Here is a 17653-nt window from a genome sequence, read left to right as displayed (position 1 = left end):
TGTTTACAAATCAAAGCCTACACAGATCCTATTGGTCTGTGTAGTGCTTGCCACAAACTTGCCTGCCAGAGGCAGGTCAATTACTAGGGGTAAATTTACTAAAATTAGAGTTTTTAGAAGTGGAGATGTTGCCCATAGCAACCAATCTCATTCTAGCTATTATCTTCTGGAAGGTGCTAGTTAAATGTTAAGTAGAATCTCCACTTCTTAAAACTCTCACCTTAGTAAATTTACGAGTTTGCTGTTGGTACTGCTGCTTTGTAAATCCAGGGTTTCTATACTTCTAATAAAAAAACTGGAATACACAGCTGGAGCAGCAGGACCTGCTGTAAGTCACCATTAGGCCACCAGGGACCTATTCTCAACATTCTAATCAAGTCCATATTTTATCAGTGTCAACATGATGAATGTCAACGTGATCAATGATGACAATCTGCATGTTGACATTACAACCATGTGAACATTATTCATGTCAACAAAATATATCACACACGTGTACTTTAGGAATGTTATTGAAATACCGATGGCTCTTTAGCCGCCGGTACAAATACCACTTCCGGAAGCCCCACAGGAGGAGATCCCGACGCAACTAGGTAAGTAATCTAACCCTACCCTGCCCCCCTGTAACCATAACCCACCCTTAGTGGTGCCTAAACCTAACCTTCCCGGAAGTTGCCTAACCCTAACCCCCCCTCCCCGCATGCTAACACGATCACTTCCGGTGGGGGGTGCCTATCCCTAAGTCCCCCCGGGGATGCCTAATCCTAACCACCCCCATCCCCGGCTTACCTTCATACTTACCCGCCGTCTGGACGTTCGGGATTCCGGTGGTCGGGATGCCGACATCAGTATACTGATGTCCATCGGGATATCAGCATCAGCATTATGCTCGAGCGGCAGGATTGTGGCATCAGTATTTTGACTGCCGGCAAACCGTCCGCTGGCATAATAACGGCATCCCGAACTTTATGTATTATTTTTACAACCACTGTAGTATTATTAAGTTTACCCATTCTTAGAAGTGTTATATAAGTGTAGGTGTGTTTATAGTAATAATTTTAAATATCTGGATATTTGCCTGGGTGAGAAAATAGTCAAAATACATTCCTTAGTCCAAGGTACTAGAGGCAAGTGATAGGCCGAAGAAAACTTGCTAAACCATGATTTGTATAAGAGTAATTTTCAGTTAACCCTACTGTAGGTATACTCTGTATTAGTTGAGCGGAGTAAATACAACATGGGTTCCCTGGTATTATGATAATGTGTTTAATATTGTAAGGCAGAATCTGCAATGTATCACCTATGATTTACAATAAGTCACTCAACTTCTAGCAGCAGAATTAAATAAAAAAAAGCTTTTCTTTTACCCCCCATATCTTTGGGGTCAGTTTCGATCCCCAGTGTTCGTTGATGACATTTACCAACCAGATTTTCTGCTCTATTTGGCAGAAATAGACTATGCAACCTAGAATTTAAAAAAAAAAAAAAAAATCTGTTAAATCATAGCGCATGTGCATGGTGCTGTAGTAGTAACATTTTATTGCTATTTTCCAACATCGTAATCATCGTTGTAAGGTCTCCAGAATGCATGACTTGTTTGGAGCAACACTGTTCAAACAAACCATTACAAAGTGATTTGTTTTCCAAGTCACCATTTCTATAGGCAGTGTTTTCAATTTAAATGCCATTTCTGTACTGAAACTATTATGAAATTCCATCATTGGAGTAAATCACACATAAATTGTGCTATTATGAGATATACCACATGGTACGAAGCAGATGATTCCAGAATATTTTTTGATGGCATTATATGGAGGAATCCCCTGTACTCCTCAAATATGTTTTTTATGACCTAAGAATCACTGTAAGGTCATTCTGGCATACATCAAGCTCTAACTGAGCATGTACAAAAAATGTGTATAGTTATTTTGCATATTGACTTGAGGGGAAGAAACTCTGCTCACTGCATTAATGTATTCTAATCATGATGAAAACTAGTTATGTGGAAAAAATATTCTACTATCAGCAGGCCCGGCGACAGGGGGGAGGACTAGGGGCACAGCCATACCGGGCCCAAAGATTCTAGGGGTCCCCGGAGGGGACCAGAGATAGGCATCATGTTCGGCGGTGCATTGCTCCTGGGGCCCGTGGTAATAAGGGGGCCGGCAACAGTATTGACAGCAGTACTGTAATCAGACTGACTCATTCCAGTACACTGACACGAGCTGTGACCTCCCCTCCTGGCTCCTCCCCTCCTCCCTGACGTCACCGGCCCCGGCTCCTCCCCTCTCCTTCTCCGCTCTGCAGCTGCTGTTGCCGGCCCCGGTGCAAAGGTTATGCCTTCCTCTGTCACTGCATCGTCCTGGGGAATGCACATAGGAGGGAAAAGAAACTAAGTCATATCCATCTCTCTTCCGGCGCTATGCCTGCCTCTCTCACTGCGTCGTCCAGGGGAAATGTACATAGGAGTGAAAGGTAACTCCATTCGTATTTTTCTGTGTTTTCTTTCTTTCTTTCTTTTTCTCTCTCTCCCCTCTCTCCTCTCCCTCCTACAGAGCCCTCACTTACCCCCTACCTCTCACCCTTACACTGTCACCCTTTTTCTCTACCAGTTACCCTCTCCCTGTCATCTTCTGCTTCACCCCGGGATGGGGGGGGGGCGCCCTAAAAAAATGTGTGTACCGGGCCCCGTGATTTCTGTTGCCGGCCCTGAATATCAGGATGTAATGTAGTACAGTTGAAATGAACCATTAAATATATGGTTTAACATTTGGATGGAAAATATAGCTACATGCGACCTGTGCTGCCCTGCCCCCTGAGCGCTTGACGTCATGAGGTCACGCAGAGGGTGTGAAGCCACCACCATTGGGAAGCGCAGCGCTGCCTGGAGCATCCTGAGGGGACCAGAGATAGGCATCATGTTCGGCGGTGCATTGCTCCTGGGGCCCGTGGTAATAAGGGGGCCCGCAACGGTATTGACAGCAGTACTGTAATCAGACTGACTCATTCCAGTACACTGACACGAGCTGTGACCTCCCCTCCTGGCTCCTCCCCTCCTCCCTGACGTCACCGGCCCCGGCTCCTCCCCTCTCCTTCTCCGCTCTGCAGCTGCTGTTGCCGGCCCCGGTGCAAAGGTTATGCCTTCCTCTGTCACTGCATCGTCCTGGGGAATGCACATAGGAGGGAAAAGAAACTAAGTCATATCCATTTCTCTTCCGGCGCTATGCCTGCCTCTCTCACTGCGTCGTCCAGGGGAAATGTACATAGGAGTGAAAGGTAACTCCATTCGTATTTTTCTGTGTTTTCTTTCTTTCTTTCTTTCTTTTTCTCTCTCTCCCCTCTCTCCTCTCCCTCCTACAGAGCCCTCACTTACCCCCTACCTCTCACCCTTACACTGTCACCCTTTTTCTCTACCTGTTACCCTCTCCCTGTCATCTTCTGCTTCACCCCGGGATGGGGGGGGGCGCCCTAAAAAAATGTGTGTACCGGGCCCCGTGATTTCTGTTGCCGGCCCTGAATATCAGGATGTAATGTAGTACAGTTGAAATGAACCATTAAATATATGGTTTAACATTTGGATGGAAAATATAGCTACATGCGACCTGTGCTGCCCTGCCCCCTGAGCGCTTGACGTCATGAGGTCACGCAGAGGGTGTGGAGCCACCACCATTGGGAAGCGCAGCGCTGCCTGGAGCATCCTGAGGATGCTCCAATTGGCTGCACAGGTGGGATAGTGCGAGTCTGAAGTGTCCAAAGGACACTCCAGGCAGCACTGGTGCAGTAATAGTGGTTGCAGGGTGCCGTTCCAGGCACCCTGCTAGCCAGAAGCAAGGGCTATGGGGCAGTGAAGGTGCCGCCCACATAGCTTTGTGCTCTCTGTGGCAGCAACGCTTGCACTCCCCTAGTTACAGCCCTAGTTGGCCATTCAAAAAATAAGGATGATGTTTAGGGTTGAAGCTAAGATGATGTGTCCCCATTTTCTGCCCGCATATTATGCCAGCCCCTATGCGTTATTCCAACACAGGTGTGCTTGCACACATACAAGTAATGCACTACGCACTAGATTACTAGTACTGTGCTCCTAATATATACCTGTAGTACCAACATATAGTATATATTTGTATATATACACCAATAGCGTTCCCCATGTTGCTCCAATCACCACCTACTGTATATACTATGTCTACAAATTATACCTGTCCATCCCACATATTAAAATAGTCCCCACATATTAAGGTATTGGAGTAGTGCCCTATATAAATACTAGAAGCACATGAGACACGTAACAGTACAAAAGTATAATAAATATAATTGCCCTTATCTTTTCAGCACCCTGACCCGCTTATTTTAGTTAGTACTGTCCTAGATAAAGAGAGGGAGCTTCAGTTTGTCAAATGTGATGAGAAATTGGTTGCTTCTACTGTATTACATGGGGGCCCTTACAAAATGTTGCTAATGGGACTACAAATGTCTTGTTACACTCCGGACTAAAGGCGCTCACAAAAAGCTGTTTGTTTTCATCTGGCCGAGGCCACCTCATCAAATGCTACCTTTTTTTTATAGGCTACTCTGCTACTGGTGTCAACATAACATGGAGGAATAGTGATCCCAATGCAGAAACCTATACAGCGGCCACCAAGCCCCTGCCAAGGTCCTTTATGTGCACCCTCAGGAGGTGTTGGCAGAGGTATCCTTGTGTCCGATCCCTTTACAAAAGAGCACTGCTTCAATTGCAGGTAAACATCAATTTCTTCACGTAGCCTCCTCTTGGCATTGTGAAATAAAGCCAAAACAACCATGAATTGTGGGAAAGAGACAGTTTCTATAGAGAAGACTGTGTAGATGCATCTGTCTTTACCTGGGAACTATTACTAACATGTAGTGAAGCTATAGCAGTTCAGATAGAAAAAGTGAGTGTCAATCCTAAAGAAGCATTCATAATCAGGCTAGTACTGCAAGAACTGACTCTGACAGATGCATGGGTAAGATCCGCGGTCATAAACACCTCCACTCTAGCCATAGCCAGATTAAGATTCCATGGCACCCTAGGCAAGATACTGGTCCCCATCTTCTGATACACTACTACCCAATGCACACTGATTACTATAAATACACAGATCACACCGATATCACACTTCCATGATTCCCAACAGCTGGGAGGGGGGAGGAAGAACGCTTTGCGTACCCTGAAAGTGGTCATCCAAAAAAGGTACGTGGCCTCATACTGGGGGTGTGTCCAACGCGCTTGCTCCCAGGCTCTCCCCTGCATTGTTTAGGTGCTGTGCACATGCGCACAGCATCTATTACCCAGTGCTCTGGTAAGAGAGTGTTACCTTAACCATTACCCACCACAAGACACTGTGGCCCCCGGGTGGGATGGCGGGACAGTGCCTAAAAAGCGTGACTGTCCCACCAAAAACGAGAAGGTTTGGGGGGTATGAAACATTTGATACACAATAGTCACTATATACTGGTTTCACCAATTTTACTCTCCATTACTAGCAATGTTCTCCTGGTAAACTTTCAATGGAGAACTGTCCTGTCATCATTGCTCTACTTAATAACAGGTCATTGCATGTGTGAAAAATATAAGAACTGAGATTCTGATTCAACAAGAAATGCACAGATGCAGACGGACGCTATCGGCCGATGTTCGCAGTCTGCTCATGCGCCTGGGTCGCAGTGGACGTGCTGTTCACTGCGTCCGCAAAAGCGAGTACAGTGAATACGCAGACCCAGGGACAAGTGATTGACAGGAAGTGCCATTTGTGGGTGGTGACGGGGGGGTGGGTCCATTTTTAGGGGCGTGCATAAATTAGCCATTGCTGTGCCGCACGCAGTGATGAGACTCCGTGCACACAGGAAGTTGGCAAGATCCTACGCGAGGTCTGGTCAACCACTATTATGCAAATGTGGTCGATGGTTCTCGATGTTACCAATTTTTATGCTATCTTGCGTACTCATCAGGCTTTGAGTAAAGGGAGATGGGCGGATTAGTACAGGGCTGGGCGTCTGCATCTTATGCCGCTTTCTCCGTGCGTGTACATTGATTAGCATATTCTCTGGTGCATGCGTCTGCTAGCGTGCGTTCCTTTCTGAATCAGGCCCTGAGAAAAGTAGTGGTTGCTATACAGTTGACCCAGTTACAATTGGGACTGTTGCTGCCTCTACCGCTATGCCATTGACAAGGAGTCAGTCACATAAAATTTGTCAAGCAGAGGCCAATTGCTTTAGTCTTGCCTAGTGATGATATTCATTCTACCACTTCTACATAATTTTTCTGTTAATTAAATATTCCTCATTTCACTATCCACTATTCAATGTAAGAACATATGATCTGTAAAATAGGTGGCATAGAAGGAATGTTGTTTAGATATAGCACTTTTAAGATACTGCAGACCAGAGAAAACTCGTCCCTATTTATCATTACTCTAATGCAGGGGTCTTCAAACTTGGCCCTCCAGATGGTGCGGAACTACACATCCCAGCATGCACTGCACATAGTTTTAGCATGCTGTTATATCAAAAAGGTGGCAGTGCATGCTGGGATGTGTAGTTCCACAGCAGCTGGCGGCCCAAGTTTGAAGACCCCTGCTCTCATGTGTCACATAGCCCTTATAAATCATCTATAATCCTATTAACATAACTGCTGTGATGAATAGTTGTGTGATATACTGTACTCATCTTATTGCAGAAAGTTTATAAAGGTGTGATGCAAATATTTGCAATGAGGGCTTTAGTAACAGTTATGTTGGAGAAGAATATTTTTAGTGACCTGACCACTGTCCTTGGCTCATCTGTGTGCTACATATATCTACAGCTTACTGCTGCACAATGCATACTGTAAATGTCAAGCTTCCTGCACAGTGCCAGTGGCAAACGCAGGATTTTTAAAGGGGGGTTATATATATATATATATATATATATACACACACACAAACAGCATTCATACACACAACTTATAAGCATACTCATGCACAGCGTACACACAGATACACACACACACATAGGCATACTTACACACAGCATACATGCATACACATACACTCAGAATACCTACATAAATGCATAGTTACACACAGCATACATACCCGCTGCACCTGTATCTGTATCTCCTGTGGATCCGCGGCAGCTCCGTCGAGCCCGCAGTCAGTGGAGAGACGGAGACAGTGCTGTCTCCGTCTCTAAAAAAAATAATTTGGTCAATCAGGGGGGTTTCTGGGTACTCAGAAACCCCCCCTGCGTGCGCTACTGCAGTGCAGTGTCTGTCTGTATTCTCTCACCTTCAATGACATACTGCTAAGCAGGAGTGGTCATAGGAAAATGTGCTGAGCCCTGAGTGGAGGATAATAAATGCTCCTGTGACTCTTTTGTACTGTGCAGGAAGCTCCACTCATCAATAGGCATTCCCCCTTTGGGCAATGAGCCAATGAGAGAAGGGGTCAGGACTGAAAGGTGGGGGGGGGGTGAAACTGAGCTGCACATGGGGCGGAACTAAGCTCTATTTCCGTGCACCTAAAAAAAACAAAAAACATAGCAGACTACTCAGCCATCGACAGCAGAGAACCATCAGATCTCTGCCAGGCTGGCCAACCAGAACTCTCTAAGCCCCACCCCTGCAATCCAATCTCAGTAAAAAAAAAATGTTTTGTTAGTTGGGTGGCTGATGGACTCTTATGGTCCACAGGGCCCTAGGTGGCTGCCTGGTTTGCCTTATAGATAACACAGCCCTGACGCCCTGACTTCAGCCACAGACAATGATTACAACTAGGGATGTGTGACAGATCATTTTTGCCAGATTTGGATTTGGTTCTAACTTGTCGTTCAGCTTTGGATTTGCCAAACTGCGGTGACTGGCTTTGGGTTTGGATTTTTTACAAAAATTTACAAAAAAAGCTAAAATCACATAAATTGGGCTTTTTTTTTCTTCCTAGAGTGTTATTAACCTCAATAACATTAACTTCCAGTCATTTACAGTAAATGTAGACCACCTCACAGCTTAAATTATAGTTTTCACCATTATCCCACCAACCCAGTGGGGTACGGCCAGCAGAGTCACAGTACTTGTTTCCACAGTGGGCTACGGCCCAAGGAGTCACAGTGCTTGTATACACAGAGGGCTACGGCCCAAGGAGTCACAGTGCTTGTATACACAGAGGGCTATGGCCCAAGGAGTCACAGTGCTTGTATACTCAGAGGCTTACAGCCCAAGGAGTCAGGGTGCTTGTATACATACAGTGGGCTTATGCCCAGTCACGGAGCTAGTATACACACAGTGGGCCTATGCCCAGTAAAGTGGGTTTATGCCCAGTCATGGAGCTTGTATACACAGTGGGCTTATGCCCAGAAAAGTCGCAGAGTTATATGCCCAGTCACAGAGCTTTTATATAGCCCAGTCACGGAGCACACACAGTGGGCTTAAGCCCAGTAAAGTGAAGAAGTCACAGAGGTTATTTATATCACAGAGGGCTAATGCCCTTGAAAGTCCAGCGGCAAGAAGTTGGAAGAACTAGTACTAAGTTCGTCCTCTCTCTCAGTGAAATGGCGCCGAGTCCCGGGCCGCAGCGCCTTTTATAGAGGCCGAACGTCACACGAGTCTCGCGAGAATCTGATGCCGGCCGCGTGATGTTCGGCCTCGAGGTGGAATCCGCTCCAAAGCGGTATAAGTATAATTATATTGCTGCAGGGTGTTTCCAGTGTAGGCCCCCTGGACCCAGGGCCCATGTGCCGCACACCTTTCACCCATTATAGATATGCCAGTGCTGGTGATGGGGATCTTAGCAAAGGGTGTTGCCGCACAAACTACCTGCCCTGAGGCTCCACACTTACTACTAAATCAAATGCCTTCTTTAATCACAAAAGTTTACTCTAATTGAAAAGAACGAAACATTAAAAGCCTAAACACTGCCTCTCAGGTGGCTTCCCAGCTCTAATTTTGTGCTATCTGCTACTCCTACAGAGATTATAAAAAGGCTTACAGGAAGTAGATGGGAAACTTCGTATCTAGACAATTGAAGTAAATTGATGCAATGTAAAGGACTATTTTCTGCATTTCATTATTACAAAGTCTTTACTACTATAGGCGCTCATACTTGGAAAGAAATTGGACTTTATATCAGTACACCATATAAGCTCACTCTGCTTTTGTACCTTGCATCTACTGATCATTAAGAAGTAGCCCATACTGAAAGTCTACAATCATAGATATACAAAATGTGGTGAATAGATATTGCAAATACTATATTCAGAAATTGAAGATTTGTAAATAAAAACAATTCAGAAGTGATTTCTTACCAGGAGTCCAGGATATTCAATAAGAGCGGCCATTACATACGCAGTCAGAGTAACTGGACTATAAAGGCCTCCTTGAAGCCGACTGCTTATTACTCTTCCAGGTTCCCAAAATTCTCCATTTTTCTTCTGGTGCTTTAGAAGCCATGTAAGTGTATCATGAAGCACTACAGGGTCAACTAATATAAACTGTCGTGCTTTTAAAAAACAACGCAGGACAAATGCAGACAACCTAAAACAATAGAAGACCATTTTATCTTTAGAATAAAGCCAAATGAAAATTGTTAGTACAGATGTATCCAGTTTACTTGAGACGATGCAGCATTTGTCTCATGATGAACTAGGTACGCCAATCCCATTCAAGCATAACACTTTCAAATACAACTATATTGAATGGACTGAGATAATATGGTAAGAGATGTCCCATATTCTCCATGTGATGTACTATACCAGTTTTCTCTACGACATGTTCTCCATCTATAATTCCCAATGGGTTTACTTTAATAACAGAAGCATTGACCATCTTATTCATTAGTATTGTTTGTATCTCTGCATGTGGTGAATGGAATGCATTCGGCATCCGGGCGGTCTGGATGCCAATGCTTACCTTACCCGCGCCAAAATACAGACGCCGGTAAGAATCCTGGTGTCGGCATCCCAACCGCCAGAATGCTGAAGGTAAGTAGCGGGGTGGGAGGGAGGGTTAGGTTTAGGGGTTAGGCACTAGGGGGATGGTTAGCGTAAAGCACTAAGGGGGGAGGGTTAGGTTTATCCACTAGGGAAGGTTCAGGCACCAGGAAGGGTGTGTTAGAGAGAGGGGGAGGGCTAGCATACTGACCACCAAGAGTCAGTATATTAACCCTGTCGGGATGCAGGCGTCGGGATTCTGACCGCCTGGATCCCGTCTGTCAGTATTACATACCGATTCCGTGGTGAATAAATGCTACTTTTTTAATTTAAAAGAAGACTGGTGAGTACAACAGTATATATACATACATATAAATATATTAAAACATTTTAGCACAACCACATGTTTCCAATTTCTGTAGAAATGTAAAACATTCAAGCCAAGTGAACAACTTGAAATGGTACAAAGGTAAGTGGTAAACTGCCTGAGATTACAAAAAAAAAGTTTGATCTAGCAAAAACTGAAAAAAACATGAAAACTTCAGCATTTTACATAAAAGGGCTTTTTCAGGGAAAATGTAATAGGTTAAGTTACAGAGGTTCACAAACATGGTCCTCAACAGTTCATTTTTTAGAGATATCCATGAATTAGCACGTGACTTAATTAGTACCTCAATCTATTTGATTTAACCTCCTGTGCTCAATCATGGATATCTGTAAAACCTGAACTGCTGGGGTGCCTTGAGGACCGCTTTTGGGAACCTCTGAGTTAAGAACTTAAAGCTGTTTTGCAGCAATGAAAAAGAGGCTCGTCTGGGCCATTAAGCACCTCCGGTGGACTACTGAAGACTGGAAGAAAGTCTTATGGACTTAGGAATTCAAGTTTTAAATATTTGGTATATAATGTAGGGTCTTTACACACTGTCTGGTACGCAAAAGAATGATTCCATATTGTGTGGCATTTACTTTTACAATCCACTTTCCTGGAATGCTTAAGACCAAAATTTAAAACTGCAATACTTTTAATATTGTATGTTTAAAAATATATAACTGGACACTTATCAAGCCACATGAAATATAATCACTTTAATAATTTTCACTTTTGTTATTCATACCACTGTGTGCATCATGACCACCACATAGGCTTATTCAAGATCACCAGCTTCACAGCAGTCACCTTTCACATGCATCATCCCCATTGTAAAAGATCATCAAGCACCTCCCTAAAACACTGTGTAATCAGTCCATACACCTGTAGCAGATCACCAGTACAGCACTAGCATACATTCCACATCAGATTCACATTACAGTTTGTCTCTTAAAAGCTCATCTTCTGTCAGCTGTCAGTTTGTAAAAAATTTTGGTGCAACCTACTAAACGTACGGTTTATTACAATTCTTAGTTGGTATAATTAAAAACGTATTAGGAGATAATTTGCGTGTGGGTCCCCGAGATTTTTAACTCCTAGGGGCAGCAACCAGTTTTCTTTTGGCGTAACCAAGTACATTTGTTGCACTTATGAAAATTCAATGTGGATCTCATCAATGTCTATAAATTTTAAATTGAAGGCAAGAATTGTTTTTTTTTATGTTGTTGGGTTATTTCAACCTGATGACAGGTTGAAATAACCCAAAACATTGATTAGCATGGATTGTGTGTGAATTCCTTATCTATCAGACCAACGAGTGACGCTATTGTGGTCCTACTACAGTATATGTGTATACTATATCTGAATGACAAATGTTATCACTACAGCTTTTTTTACTCCAAAGCTAAATTTTACTATGCTGGAAAGACCCTTCTCTCATTCCCCAGACCAAGTTGTCCTATGGAAACTGCAACAGTCTTGAGAACTTGACAAAATTTGAGTAGGCTGCAAATTGGCCTTGCCCCTATAAAGTGACATATGACTAAACAAACCTCTGGTTACTCCATGGGACATGATTTCTCCTTTTCAGAAATAAATGTGAAGTTCTATGACTATGCAGCTTTACTCCTGGGTGTAAGAGCTTGATTGAATGTTGAATTGCTGTTTCTTAGCTGTATTTATTTTAAACATCAGTAAGCTAAAAAAAATGGTATTTTGGCCTTTCAAATTGCATTAATAAACAATCTTTATATGAATACACATACCCGTATTTCAGATGTCTATTGATCCATGAGATATTTCCTTTTCTACAATTTTCCTTTTTTTATTTCTAACCCAATACATTGTTCAGAGAAATACTGATATTGCAAAGAATAGTGCTTCACTGTTAGCATATAAAAAAGAACCACAAATAGAAATATATATGCAAGACTTTTTGCACCTTACAAGAATGAAAGAGTTCTTGAGGTTTAATTGGCCAGACCCCTGAAAGACACTAGCTGAGTCCAAGATGATGAATAACAGAGGACAATTTCAGGTTATCTTCCACAATTTAATTAAATTACCTCATCCATAATATAGCTAGCAGATGAGTTAAATCTGTGGTAATTAATAAGATAACATTTTATATGCTTCACTATTCTTCTATCTGGAAGTTTCACATTTTTCTCTCAGCAAGTAACTTAATTTTATTTCTGCCACAAAAAAATATATAAAATTAAATAGCCATTGTTCCATGGGCTGTTTCTAATGCTGCAGGGTTTTACTACATAAAACATAAAACGTTCTACAGCAGTGATTATTTAGGTTTCAAAACTAATTTTTTAGTATTGCTTTTGCAATGTATATTGCATTTAAGTTATTTACAGCAATTCTCAGATATGTTCTTTTTGTAAGTAAAACTTCATATTAAATATAAATTAATCAGCTCCATTAAGTTTCCACTTTTTTCCCATTTTTGTTTTTACTATTAATCTTACAAATTGATTGTCATAGGTTTGCAGTTTGGTTTGGCTGAAGTGTTTTGACAATAAGAAAAACAAGAAGTTTAGAGAAATAGCGATTCCAATTAAACAGCTCAGTCTAATACTTTGGAATTGTTATTCCCACCTCACTAATTACATTCAGCATGTATACCTCCATCACTTTAGATTAGAATGCCATTCATTCCTAACTACATAACTGTAGGGTAACTGTTTTAGATTTGATGTGTACCAACAAGGACCTTTACCCTTAAAGAACCTTGAGGTTTGTAGAGAGAAATATTTAGATAATTGTCAATGTACCATGTACTTCCAGAAGGATCGTCATTTCCAAATGCGCTAAAAGACCCATCTTCTCTTTGATAGATAAGTTCTCTCTGGTAACCTGAGTAGCAAAGACATATGAATATTATGATTACTGCAATCTGTTTTATATGTGGATCAAATTAAAGGTATATAAGGCATGATGCTTATGTAAAAAAATAAACTACTGCAAAGAGCTCAGAGCAGTATGTATTTAAACATGTAATAAAAGTTCAAACCTGCTTTACTCTATGCCAGTGGTTCCCAAACTGTGTGTATAGGCACTCTGGGGTGCCTCGGGACACTTGCAGGGGTGCCTCAGGTTGGTGGTCTAGCACAAAATCTAATTATTTATGGTCAATGTAATTTAAATATATGGATAAACAGAAGCACAAACCTGTCCACCACCACATAACTGAGCCTAAGGATGACATGTAAGCACAAATTACTTTACTACATTTTTTTCTGAATTTCTCAATAACAAACATTTGGCTTAAGGCTGCCGTGAAAACCAAGCCGATGCTCTAGGGCGCAGTGATCCAAAAAAGTTTGGGAACCACTGCTCTATGCAATTGATCATTATTTATTAAATACAGTAGACCTCTTGTCTTTCATACAGCAGACCAACTCTGGGAAATTTTATTATGACACAAAACATATTTCTGTAATACTCCAGCAGGTAACTTTGACAGTTGTACTGTTTATCTACAGAAGAACGGTTGTGGACATCTATAAAAGATTTTCTTAAACATTTTGTAATACCTCTGCCCCACTTTTACATTTCTCTGTGAAACTAGAATACTGCATTACGATTATCAGTCATAACTATCATTTGCAAATAAAGGAATTAACCAACAATCAAACAATTACATCTAGCACAGTGTAATTGTCAAATACATACAATGACAAATGGGAATAAATAAATTAAATAAAAAAAGGTTAAATAAAAAAAGGAAATTTTTCTAATGAAGAAATTGATTGAAAAATTGGCTCTTTAGGCAAAAAATATTTTATATTTAGATGTGCCCAATAATATAACAATTTAACAGGTTGATAGCAATAAAAGTACACACAAATACACTATAATATAAAATTAGCATATACACTCATCAACCTTAACATGGAAACCACTGACAAGTGAAGTGAATAACAGTGATTATACACTGACACCTGTCAATGGGTGAAATATATTAGGCATCAAGTGAACAGTCATTTCTTAAAGTTGCTGGAAGCAGGAAAAATAGCCAAGTGTAAGGATCTGAGTGACTTTGGTTAAGGGACAAATTGAGATGGCTAGAGGAACATCTCCAAAATGGCAGATTTTGTGGGCAATATAAGCCAATTCCAGGGGTTAGGATGTATTTAGCAATATAATGATGGTAAGATAATATTATAGCGTTTCTATGGAATCCAAAGGCTGGTGTCAGCTTCCCACACGTGTCTGAGTCCCCGCAAACATCTAATTGGACAGCCTTGATGGGAACTTTAAAGACCACAGAATCCCCCAGACTTGATAAAAGGTACTGTAACAGATAATGTAGCTTTACTATTAAAATAGCTGGTAAATTGATTGACCTCTGCATCTGGAGACTAGGGTCTACCTCAAACACTGAGGGCTGGTTCGATGTCCTCCGATGGTACCAATGTTTTCATACACTTCCTGGAAATTACGTCTGAAATTGGGCTTTTTTTTGGGGTGTCTTTATTCCTGGCTGGTGGGCTTCTAACTTCACCCGGCGATCGCACGTTCAGACATAGGAGGCGTCCTTATACCTTAGTGTGCGATCGCTTCATTTGCATAGTTTCGTTCCTTAAGGCAGCGTACGAGCGCAGCCTAGTGAACGGTTCTGAATGAGCTCCAAAGTCCCATATATCTGAATTTTCAAATACCCAAAAGTCTTGACATTGTTAAAAACACTTGTAAAACTATTTACTATATTTAAATACATTTGTAGCACTAATCTGTTAGATACATAACAATAGTCTACTATATTTGGTTACCCTTCTCCATCTTGATTTAGAAAGATATACATTTCACAGTTATTTATTCTTGGTTGCATATTCAACCACAAAAAAGAATCTGATTTTGTACATTCTAAGTAGAATTTGTCTTTATTACATCAACTCCTGCCAATAAGCTGAAAAGTAATCATTTCCATTTGTTCAGGTTTCCGCATGACGTTTTGATATTTGGTAGATAATAGGTATGAAAGAAAGGGAATGCTTATGTAGGACAGTTTTTACTTATGCCACAAAGGAAAATCTGATTTTAATTCTTGCATGCCCGAGGAGAACAACAATATCTATTGCTTCAGGCCTAAAGGGGGGTATCCACTTAGCGATTTTTATGAACGATAACGATCGTTTGATCGTTCAATCGTTTGCAAATCGTTTGCAAAAGTGTCTAAAACACCAGCTATGCGCGTGCCCGCTGGTCGTTTAGACTTCTATCATCTTTCCAACATGCTGGTCAACCTGATGATATCGTCAGGTTCAGCATGTTTCCAGATGATTGATGACCCTGCACTGAACGACTGCTCATCACACGACTGACAAACGACTGAACGATTACAATGTCATAATCGTGCAGTCGTTTTCAGATCTTGTAGTGGATACCTGCCTTAACATAACGAACACTCAATATTTCTGCAATTTATATAAGCGCTCGTTCTGAATGAGGGCGGCCGCTTCCTTTTTTTAGTGTGGCCTCCTGGTCGCTAGCTAAGCTGTGGGTTACCACCCACAGCTTAGCAACCGACCAGTTTGATGGGGCTTGCGACGAGACCCTAAGGTTGGGTCTCGGCAACCGCAAGCCCCAGGGAGCTTCCTACTCCGATTGAGCAGGAAACTCCCCACTGACATCACTGATGATGTCAGTGCGGCCGCCCACAAAACGGTAGGCGTTCCTTAAGGAACGCCTCCGTTTTGGAAACCACCCCCCCGGCCGGCCTACAAAACGGGGTGAACTGACGATAAACATCGACAGCCGCCCCTTTTGTAGAGAGCTCCGGAGCAAGAGAGTTTCTCTCTCGCTCCGGGGCTTGTGCACGCGCAGTGCGGCCGCTGCGTGTGCGCAGGGCTAACCATCGACCAGGTTGCAAGCCATCAGCTCTTGCGACCGGGTCTGAATGAGACCCAGTGTCTGGAATACAAAATTATATAAAGGGGCAACAATGTTCTCCCTGTATCACCAAACGTGGGTACTCAGGTAGTTCTGTTCCAGATAGGAAAAACAGCTCACCACCAATGCGTTTCAACTCTCCTAAGTCTTTATCAAGGTGGAGGTGTTAAGATTTAAGTGTTCCTTATATTCTATATTAGGTTCCACCTCTTCAATTAGGATTGGAACTCTCATAAGCCATAAAAAGGTCCTCTATTGTGTATGAACTGAACGACCAACGATGCATGCTCACACGGATGAATGGAATACACACAGACAAAGTACCCGGCTTTCTCCAAATAGTATGCAGGAGAGGCACAATTGTTAATGAGAGCTGAGCACCACAGGATCATTAAAACAAGAATCACAGGGTGAATGCAGATTGCACTTGAAGCAGTATCAAACAGACGAAGATGGAGCAGCACAAATAAGCCTAGTATTGCTGGAAGCTCTAGTGCTGTAAAATAGATTAACGCTGGAAGCAGGATTGACCTGGATGGAACTGGTATTGCTGGGAGCAGTAGTGCTGCAGAGCAGGTCAGAACTGGAAGCAGGATTAACCAGACTGGAAGTCTTTTGCAGATTTAGCAGACAACAGTGATTAGCTAGCTCCTCAGGTGGACAGCATAATTAGTAGTTTCAGTGAAGCTCTATACTGCAGACACCAGTGCAGATCTGTGGAATGTAGTCCTATCTAGAAGGAACACAGGCATAACTAGAAATAATTGCAGCTTGGAGAGATGAAGTTAACAGCAACCCCAACATCTAGGTACTAGATCACAAGGATCACAGGAACCAAGAAAACAGGAATATAATTTGTTGATCTGGCTTTGTGCTGAACTGGAAGGGTTAAATAGGCTGTCCTGGGAGCGGATAGAGGCCCTGATTCAGAGCCGGACGCTCTGACAGAGCGCTCGCTCTGAATCACTTGGCAAGACAGTGGAAAAATTGGTAACATCGAGAACCATCAAACACATTAGCATTATAGTGGTTAACCTGAGGATTTGTACCGCTTCCTGTGTGCAACTAGACCTCAGGCTACATCCGTCGCCACAAGGGCTTAATTATGCACGCCCCTGAAATGCCGTCCAAACGCACAGGCATGCCTGCGTTTGCCCATCCACTCCCCCGTCATCACCCACAAACGGCACTTCCTGTCAAACACTTGTCCCTGGGGCTGCAGACTCCCTGCGTATGCATAATTCATCGCACTGGCCGGTTCGTGCACTGCGATGCATACGCAGAGCAAAAACATCGGCCAAGTGCGTGCTTTGTCTCCTGTGCGTTCCTTGTTGAATCAGGCCCAGAGTGCAGTGATCATGTGGAGAATTGCAAGAACCAGATAGGTGTAGGAATGATCACATGACTAGAGACAAGATGGCTGCGCCCATACTGACCTGGTGCCATAGGCAATGCAGGGAG

The 17653-nt window shown here is 42.6% G+C and overlaps 1 protein-coding gene across 1 annotated transcript in view; it reads right to left on the bottom strand.

Moving 5' to 3' along the window:
* LOC148542096 (CD109 antigen-like) overlaps positions 1–17653 on the bottom strand; it is a 333340-nt gene that overhangs the window by 122938 nt on the left and 192749 nt on the right. Inside the window, exons 24-25 of the mRNA XM_088470525.1 lie at positions 13072–13153; positions 9295–9523 (exon numbers count right to left, since the gene is read on the bottom strand). Coding sequence (XP_088326651.1) covers positions 9295–9523; positions 13072–13153 — 311 coding nt within the window. The remainder of the gene's footprint in view (positions 1–9294; positions 9524–13071; positions 13154–17653) is intronic.

This window comes from Taudactylus pleione, unplaced genomic scaffold, assembly GCF_031769625.1.
Source record: "Taudactylus pleione unplaced genomic scaffold, aTauple2 ptg000015l, whole genome shotgun sequence".
Lineage (NCBI taxonomy): Eukaryota > Metazoa > Chordata > Amphibia > Anura > Myobatrachidae > Taudactylus > Taudactylus pleione.
This window is presented reverse-complemented; position numbering and strand designations above follow the sequence as displayed.